Genomic DNA, 9,559 nt, shown 5'->3' with positions numbered 1-9,559 from the left:
CACTATAAGGAGATTTGATGAGAACAAAAAATGAGGTTGGTGGGGTGGTGGAGGGTGTGGGGTGTGAGGGGGGGGGGGGGTAGGGGGGAGTTTTATTATAATGATCGGATAAACTTAACTAGAGATAGGTTGTGCGTGAGAGAAGACGTGCATGCGAGTAAAGGTGAAAAAATTAATCCAAAAGGGTAATTATTATATTGCTATATATACGAAGGCTGCATTAATGACTATTTATTATCTTCCTAATTTAGTATTTATGAGCGCCCCACCACTCAGTACCAATTTTGAAAACGATTAATCGGTAAACGAATTACTCATATAATTGGATAATTAAAAGATCAATAAACAAGTTTTAAATTACATTTACCCTTTGTAAGAGTTGATTCATAGGCTTATCCAGTTTGACATTGAACCCTATATATAGATGTAAATATGTGTGTGGTCCATCTTGAATTCAGAGTAATTTCATAGTAGCGGAGATACGCGTATTATAAGTCAAAAAAAAAAAAAAAAAAACTAATATTGTACTATATGTTCTTATTTTTTGTCATGATCAAATCTTATCTTATCTTATCTTACTTCTTACTCTATATAATAGCAAAATGTTTTTGCCATATCATTTTCCCGCCTAAATATTCAGCTGTTTTAGGAATCTGAGTTATAAAGCCATTAGATTATTAATATTGCGTCTTTTCATATGTGTATTAATTGTATCAGCGTGATTATTTCCACCGTTTCAACTGTTTCAAACGTTGCCTCTTTCCAGAACGAAAGGAGAGAATATTTGGGTCTTTCCAGAACAGAAGGAGGTAGAAGTTGCATCTTTCTTGATCGGAAGGAGGCAGAACGTCCCACCTCCTTTCGATCTAGAAGGAGGCAGCGACTGTCACCTTCTTCAAAAGAATGTTGCTCGACTTGAAGGTCATGGTGACTGATAGGCGAGTCAGTAGTTCTCTATCGACGACGACGGAAGTTGGTGATGGCAATGATGCCGACTAGCATGAAAATAGTGATGTCATTGTTCACCTGTTAAAATTGGAAGGTTACATGCTAATAGTTAGATTGTACTAATTTAAGAAGTTAAAGGGTTTTATTAGAGCTTTTAAAAAATTGAGGGGCTAATTTCATTATTGAGTATACTTGCTTATTTGACCCTTATCCTTTATACTAGTATTTCATATTCGCGATGCGCAAAAATATATGCCTAATATTAATAGTTAATGTTAAAATCTTAGTTATATACTTATATTAAAATATTTTTTTAAATAAATGTGTGTATGTGTGTGTGTGTGTGTGTGTGTGTGTGTGTATATATATATATATATATATATATATATATATATATATATATATATATATATATATATATATGTTGTAGAATTCATATTAATATTAATGAAGTAAGAATTATAGAAATGATATATTACTAAATATAACTATGGTAACATTTAATTAAAATCTAAATAAAATCAAACTTACCAATTGAAGAATGTAAGAAAAAGGGAGATCACAATCCCACAAATATAAACACAGATTTAAAACTAACACGGCTTTTCGGAGCAATGACGAGAACGCTTTCGGGCCAACGATCGACGGAAGAAGAAGATCTGTTAGAACGGAGCAAGAAGAAGCCGAAGCATATCGGCGAGGCCTCAGCGAGCCAATCTTTGGATGGGATGGAGGAGGATGGCCTCCAGGAGAAGGTGGTAATCGTGGACGAGACGCCGGCCGCTGAGATGCCCATGCAGGTAGTTTCTGACTCGAATCCAAACGTTACGCTTACGATCCCTGTCTCTTTGCAGGTACCGGTGCCACAAAACAGATCATACGCGGAATGCGTGACAGGCCACACAACCACGCATGGGATTCAGATCGAGGATGATATAGAGGAGGAACCTGCGGGTACATCGGAGGATGAAGACGAGGATCCGTTATGCCCCACCATCCGCCTGACGAAAGAGGAGGAGGAGGCTATACGAGCGCCATGGAGGAAGGCTCTCATTATCAAGGTCATGGGAAGGAAAGTGGGCTACACTTATTTGCTAAGGAGGCTGCGATCTATGTGGCAGCCGAAAGGGAGTATGGAGCTCATCGCAATCGAAAATGACTATTTCCTAGTCCGATTTGGATCGGTGGAGGACCTGGAATTCGCCATGTTTGAGGGACCATGGATGGTGCTGGATCATTACTTGCTGGTGAAACCATGGAGGCCCGATTTTGACCCCAGAGAGGATACCACGGAGAAGGTGCTGGTGTGGATCAGGATCCCATGTATCTCTGCAGAATATTACAACATTATATTCCTACGCAAGCTAGGAAACAAGATCGGAAGGACAATCCGCGTCGACCAGGCAACAAGTCTGGTTTCCCGGGGCTACTTCGCGAGGATCTGTGTTGAAGTGGACATAACGAAACCATTGATATCCAAGTTCAACCACAAAGGTAAGGTAAGATCTGTGGCCTATGAAGGCATCCACATGGTGTGCTTCACATGTGATGTCTACGGCCATGCTCCAGATGCATGCCCTACGACGATCAGAACGCAGGCGGTACAGGTTGAGCCGGAAGAACCCCGACCAGACCAGGTGGGAGCAGCACCGTTTGGGGCTTAGATGATCGCTCCAGGAAGGAAACCAAGAGCAGGCGTGAGACAGGGAGGAAGAACGCAAAAGGGACCGGCGGAGGGACAGAAGGGTGGAGCTGATAATCGCGAGGGTGGCATTCAAAATTCTAGATTTGGACCGTTAATGATTCAGGAGGACGCCGGGGAGTATGTAGAGGCAGAGGAGGTGAATATTGAAGCAGAAGCCGCGAACGGTGAGCAGCCAGTGAGAAATACCAGCGAATTGGAAATGGAGGATGGGGCAACCGCAGCGAACGGGGGGAGAGAAAGACGACCAAACGTCATCGCAAACGAAAAACAAATTCTCAACGAACCCAATGGAAGGGAGGAGCCAAGGCATCGAGAGGAGGAGAGGCCGGAGAATAACCGTAGCGGAAGCCAAAGGAGAAGTATGAGGCAGACGGATGAGGGATGCCATGCACAGAATGTGAGTGAACGTCCAGGACAGAGCAGGGCACATAGGAAAGCAGCACAGGAGGAAGAACATGTGGTAGTAAGAGGATCAAAGGGGGGACTCAATATCTGCACTAGAACAGTAAACTATGACCAAGAGAATGGTGGCAGTTTACAGATGAACCTGGAGAATTCAGGGGAACACCACTCAGATGTGCCGGAAAGCCTTGATGAAGACGGTGATGCCGTAATGGAGGTGGACAATGATGCGGAGGGAAGAGCTGAGGGACATAGCGAGAAGCGGGATTAATGTCCGCTTGAGCTCGCTGCCTGTGTACCATTTCTGAATCTCTCTGTGTTTGGTTTTTTCTTTTGATTTAATGATAAGTTTGATTTGGAATTGTCAGGGCGCTGGAGGGAGGAATTTCCAGCGAATCCTGAAAACTCTTCTCAAGAACCACAAACCAGATCTGATTGGCTTGGTGGAGCCTAAAGTTTCGGGTGATCATGCTAATGATATTTGCTCCAAACTCGGCTTTGATGATTGGGTCCGAGTGGAGGCTATAGGTTTTAGCGGGGGAATATGGGTTCTTTGGAATAAACCTCTGGATATTACTGTAGAGTTTACTCACCCTCAATTCATTTTATTACAGGTCAAGGAGCTCAGTGGTCCACCATGGGTGCTTGCAGTGGTGTATGCCAGCCCGACTCAACACCTGTGACGACGCCTATGGAGTGCACTTAGGGCGAACCAACGGAATATCCTACACCCCTGGCTCGCAGCGGGAGACTTCAATACAGTAACTTGTTGCAACGAGACTCTCAACTACACCGCTTACAATGCGCATCGAAGTGCTGACTTTGTTGATTGGATCCAGGAGGAAGGTTTGGTGGATCTAGGTTTCGTGGGACCGCAACTGACGTGGGTGAGAGGAGCGGATGCTAATACCCGTAAAGGGGCTAGGCTCGACAGAGCGCTGTGTGATATGCCTTGGCGGCAACGCTTCCCTGAAGCCGAGGTAAGGCATCTGCCACGTATCGCCTCAGACCACGCACCAATCCTTATTCAGACAACGGCGAAAGGCGTCAGGCCCACAGAGTTCAAGTTCAGATTTCAAGCTGCGTGGATGACTAATGACAGTTTCTCGGAGGTGGTAAACCGAGCGTGGCGTTCCAATGAAGACATAGTGCAGAACATTCAGCAAGTACAAGCGGCTCTAACGGAATGGAACAAGGATGTGTTTGGTAACATTGAAGCTAAGAAAAGATCTCTTTTGGCACGGATCGGGGGGATCCAGAAGATTAACACTAGTGCGCGCCACAAGGGGCTTGTCACGCTAGAAAAGAATTTCAAGCAAGAGCTAGAGACGACTCTATACCAAGAAGAGTTGAAATGGTTCCAACGATCGCGTGAGGAATGGATAGTCTCGGGAGACCGAAACACAAAATTTTATCATGCGGCAACGTTGATGAGGCGCTCCCGAAATAAAGTCCTTAGCCTGCAGAATGATAATGGCATTTGGATCACTGACACGGAGGAGCTACGAAATTTGGTGCAGGACTTCTACATAAACCTCTTCAAAAAGGATACAGGCACGGACCTTTCGCGGGCTGTGAGGGGCTTCTTCCCGGTTCTGGACGAAGTGGAATGGGCCAGCTTCCAAAGGGAGGTAACAAAGGAAGAGGTACACGCAGCAGTGACTGACATGAGCCCATGGAAGGCACCCGGGCCAGATGGTTTACACGCAGGTTTTTATCAAAGGACTTGGGATACAGTGGGGGACAGCATTTTTTGGATGGTAAAAAATGCATTTCAATCGGGAATTTTGCCCGATGGTGTGAACGACACCCTCCTGACCCTAATCCCGAAGGTCGGGTCGCCGGAAACAATCAAACAGTTTAGGCCTATCAGTTTGTGCAATGTGTCGTACAAAATCATTACCAAGACGATAACCAATAGGCTTAAGGCCGTGTTGCCAATGCTTGTGGGACCGTGTCAGAGCTCTTTTGTATCAGGCAGGCAAATCTCGGACAACGTGCTTATTTATCAGGAAGTGATGCATTCCATGAGAATCAAAAAAGGAAATACAGGCTTGATGGCGATTAAGATTGATTTAGAAAAGGCCTATGACAGGTTATCTTGGAATTTTATTAATGATACTCTTTTTGATGCAGGTTTCAACGATGCTACCTCACGTCTTATAATGACATGCGTACGAACGACGTCCTTGTCCATTTCGTGGAATGGTAGCCGACTACCTGCCTTTAAACCGGAAAGGGGAGTAAGACAGGGAGACGCTATGTCTCCAGCACTCTTTGTGCTATGTATGGAGCGGTTAAGTCAAAGCATTACAAACGAAGTAACTAATGGACGATGGACGGGAATCCAATTATCGCCGTCAGGTCCAGTTTTGTCACACCTCTGCTTCGTGGATGACATGGTTCTATTTTCGGAGGCGTCAGTGGAACAGGTCAGGGTTATCTAGCAATGCCTCGCGCGGTTCTGTGAGGCGTCCGGGCAGAAAGTCAGCTTGAGTAAATCACATGTCTTTTTTTTGAAGAATACTAAGCCAGACATTGCAAGAGATATCGAGAGTATTCTGAATATTCCAGCTACAACGGATTTGGGTAGATATCTAGGGATGACATCCTTGCATGGCAAAGTCACGCAAGCGACGTTCTCCGGCCTAATTGACCGTGTAACAGCGAGGCTTGAAGGGTGGCGTGGCAAGCTTCTATCCTTTGCGGGGCGGGTCACACTGGCCAAGTCGGTCTTGGGCGCAATTCCTACGTATTCCATGCAAACCGCACAACTGCCAAAAGGTGTGTGCAACAAATTGGAGATGATTACCAGGCGCTTCATTTGGGGTGGTCACGGGGACGAACGGAAGGTAAGTCTCGTAAAATGGGATACCGTGACGAAGCCCAAGGAAGTTGGCGGTCTAGGTCTGCGAAGTTTAAACAGTGTGAACTCTGCGTTCATGGCGAAGCTTGGATGGCGGATTCTCACGGAACGAGACAGCTTGTGGGCGCAGGTCTTCCGAACTAAGTATGGATTAGGAGATGGCCGATGGAGAGCGGACGTCCCCAGGATTGCTTCAAACGCCTGGAGAGGAATTTGCAGTGCATCCGGGATTCTGGACAGGGGGTTAACGAAAGTGGTTCGCAATGGCTGGGGGACAAGGTTCTGGATGGACAGATGGGTTCAAGGCAATCGGCTCTACGATTTTATGCTGCGTCCAATTAGCTTACCGGAGCTATATGGCCAAGTAGCTGAGTACTGGGAGAGTGGAAGAGGGTGGCGATGGGAAAGACTGGAGGGTGTTTTGGACGACAGCTGGAAGCTTAAACTACATGCGTATGTTGTTCTTGATGACAACGAAGCGAGAGATGATTGGGGATGGAGCATGGAACTGGATGGTCGTTTCTCCATAAAGTCTGCTTATGCAGTCACGCGGAATTTGAGGGATGATAACGTAGATGACGATTGGCAGAGAATCTGGAAGCTAAGACTCCCGAACAGAGTCAATCACTTTATGTGGTTGGTTAAACAAGGGAGGCTCATGACGAATGTAGAACGATCGAAAAGGGGCTTCACAACTGATTTGTTTTGTTCTTCTTGTGCAGGCATTCCAGAAAACTTGGACCATATCTTCAGAGCATGCGAGGCAGCGCGCATATGGGAGAGGCTCATACCGCGCCGGACGACACAGCTGCTACAGGGGACTGATTGGAGTACGTGGCTGTCGATGAACGTTAGGGCGGATAAGCGGCTAGGATTTCCGGAGGATTGGCCGGAAATTTTCGGGCTTACTATGTGGTGGTGTTGGAGGTGGAGGAATGCCAGAGTGTTTGAGGATAGCCATACGAGTACTGAGCAGAAGATAGCGTGGATAAGAGACCAACACAACCAGACGAAAGTGGCATTTAACACTCATCGAGCGATGCATGTGGGCATTCAACAGGGTGAGTGCGTAGCCACTTGGAAGAAACCGCAACATGGATGGTGGAAATTAAACGTTGATGGCTGTTGCAAGGGGGTCAGTAGAAGAGCAGGCTGTGGGGGAGTGCTACTAGATTATCAAGGGCGATGGATCAGCGGGGTTACGCACAACATAGGGACTTGTACAGCGGAGGAAGCGGAGGTTTGGGCAGTCTTAGTGGGATTGCGGATGGCCGCCGATCGCCAAGCCCAAAATGTCTTGGTGGAAAGCGACTCTCTTGCAACGATTAAGGGCATCATCGGGTGCATGGCTACGGGTGCTGGGAGTAATGTTATGCGACTATGTGTGAGGGAAGCGCAGGTGTTCCAGGATATAAAATTTATCCATGTGATGAGAAGTGGAAACAAAGTGGCAGACAAGCTTGCATCAATGGCGCTGGAGCATGGACTTGGGACGAGGCTCGTTGTTGATCCACCGCAATATCTAGACGACTTGATTTGGGAGGATAGGGTAGGGGCCAGAGCCCTGATGTGAATTCCTAGTAGGATCCTTTCACGGGTTGAACCCCTCATTTACAACCAAAAAAAGAAGAATGTAAGAAAAAGATATTGTGTATGCATGTGCATGGTAATAATAATGTGAAAGATAACAAAAGTTATAATAGAAAGGGTATTTTTGTCCAAAAAATTATGTACTACAATATTTATAGATAAGATACAAAAAAAATTAACATAAAAAAACAGACATAAAACCAAGGACATAACCTGGATTGAAACTTATTATGTTTTTAGAATTTTAAGCTAATGTTAGTAATAGAACTAAGACTTAAACACAAATAATTCATTAATGCTTATTGATTGATTTAATTAATCCGGGTGATCCGAATTATTAAACCCGATAAATTATGTAAACGGATAGGTAAAATGGGCAAAACGTTTGTTACCGAGTTCGCGGAGACCAAATATTGTATTAAATAAGGATTATCGAGCTATTACAAGACGAATGTAAACATATTACAACGATAGATTAGGACAAAGTAGATAGAATATTGTAAGAGATGTGGAATGTGTCCTAATGGGACAAAACATGGGGTATTTATATAAAACAAACACACAATCGCCCCTCCTAAATCAGGAGGTGGTTGCATCTTCTGCACTGACCGTGCTCGGGTCTGCGGATCAATTGTGGCCGAGGCTTTTGGGGGGGGGGGGGGGGGGGGGGGGCTGGGCCGAGCATGCCTCCTTGGGTCGATTTGTTCCGATCATAATAGGTCTGCTCTATGCTTCCTTGCTCCGCCTCCTTGGGTCAATTTGCTCCGATCATAATATATACATCACTTATTAATTATAAGTATGAGTTAATACCATCCGGAGTCCTCCGAGTATAGTGGTTTTGCCATATTTAGTCCTAAACTTTCAAATTGACCATATGTGGTCCTTCGACTTTCAAATTTAACCATTCGTGGTCTAAGTTAACCACTCCTGGTCCTTCAACTATTAAATTTTAACCAACCATGGTTCTTTCAAACGGTATTAACTCTTATAAGTATTATGTGTATGCTCTTATTATTATTATTATTATTATTATTATTATTATTATTATTATTATAAGGGAAAGGCTAGGGAATACCCACATATACAAGCTACTACATCAAATGTAACTATAATTGCCTCCATTGAGGCTCAAATAGTCGAACCCAACATCTCCCACATAAGGGAGCAACTTGGTACCATTGAACCATAAGGTCCTTGGTATAGTGTATGCTCTTTTTCACATTTATTCTAATTCCTATGTATAAGTAATAATTTATTGGAGAAGAAAAATAAATAAAAAATACTTATTTTTAAAGGTAAAAATGTTCATTTAACAGAAAATGAAAGAAAATCACATTTTAAAATAATTAGGAGACTAATTATATGGATGAGTTAATTCCATTTTTTATCATAGATTTATAGGTGAAAGTTATTTTAAGTTCTTTTTTTATCAGCACATTCACTTTTGGTCCTAGTATTCATGTGACATGACTATTTTTGGACTTTTATCAACAAAACAATTTAAATATCGCTAAATACAAAGGCATTTCGATTTTCAATTATGATTTTTTTAAAAAATAATAAACATAAAAAATATAGCGGATCAACCTAGTTACTTTTATAAAAATGACCCAAATGTCTTATTATTTAATAACATTTTAATAATTTTGTTGACGGAAGACTAAAATAGCCATACCACAATAATACATTAATACTAGAACCAAATGAGCATGTTCTAATAAAAAAGGACTAAAATAGGATTGTCACCTATAAATCTAATACAAAAAATGGAATTAACTCTTATATAGATCTATGCATAATTCTGGGAGAAAAAGCGCCATAAGCATATAATTCAGAGGCGGAGGGAGTGTCATTTTTCCAAAAAAATTATAAATTGTTGTATATACACAATATTATCTTCTCGGTAAAAAATTCCCTAAATAATATGTTTTTTTTTTTTTTTTAAATCAAAGATATAAAATATTAGTGTTCATGGGGCCTTACTTGAATCAACTTTTTTTTTTTCCTATCAAATTTTAAATTATTTGGTGTAGAATAATCTTTTT

The 9,559-nt window shown here is 43.0% G+C and overlaps 1 protein-coding gene across 1 annotated transcript; it reads left to right on the top strand.

Annotated features, from left to right (window-relative positions):
• The first annotated feature begins 2,612 nt into the window (after nt 1–2,612).
• LOC109162425 lies at nt 2,613–7,494 on the top strand. Its single transcript, XM_019311129.1, has 4 exons — nt 2,613–3,263; nt 3,424–3,669; nt 3,895–5,487; nt 5,578–7,494. The coding sequence occupies exons 1-4, from the start codon at nt 2,613–2,615 to the stop codon at nt 7,492–7,494; spliced, it is 4,407 nt and encodes a 1,468-aa protein (XP_019166674.1).
• Nucleotides 7,495–9,559: the final 2,065 nt, after the last annotated feature.

The sequence above is a fragment of the Ipomoea nil genome, unplaced genomic scaffold (assembly GCF_001879475.1).
Source record: "Ipomoea nil cultivar Tokyo-kokei standard unplaced genomic scaffold, Asagao_1.1 scaffold2942, whole genome shotgun sequence".
Taxonomy (NCBI): domain Eukaryota; kingdom Viridiplantae; phylum Streptophyta; class Magnoliopsida; order Solanales; family Convolvulaceae; genus Ipomoea; species Ipomoea nil.
This window is presented reverse-complemented; position numbering and strand designations above follow the sequence as displayed.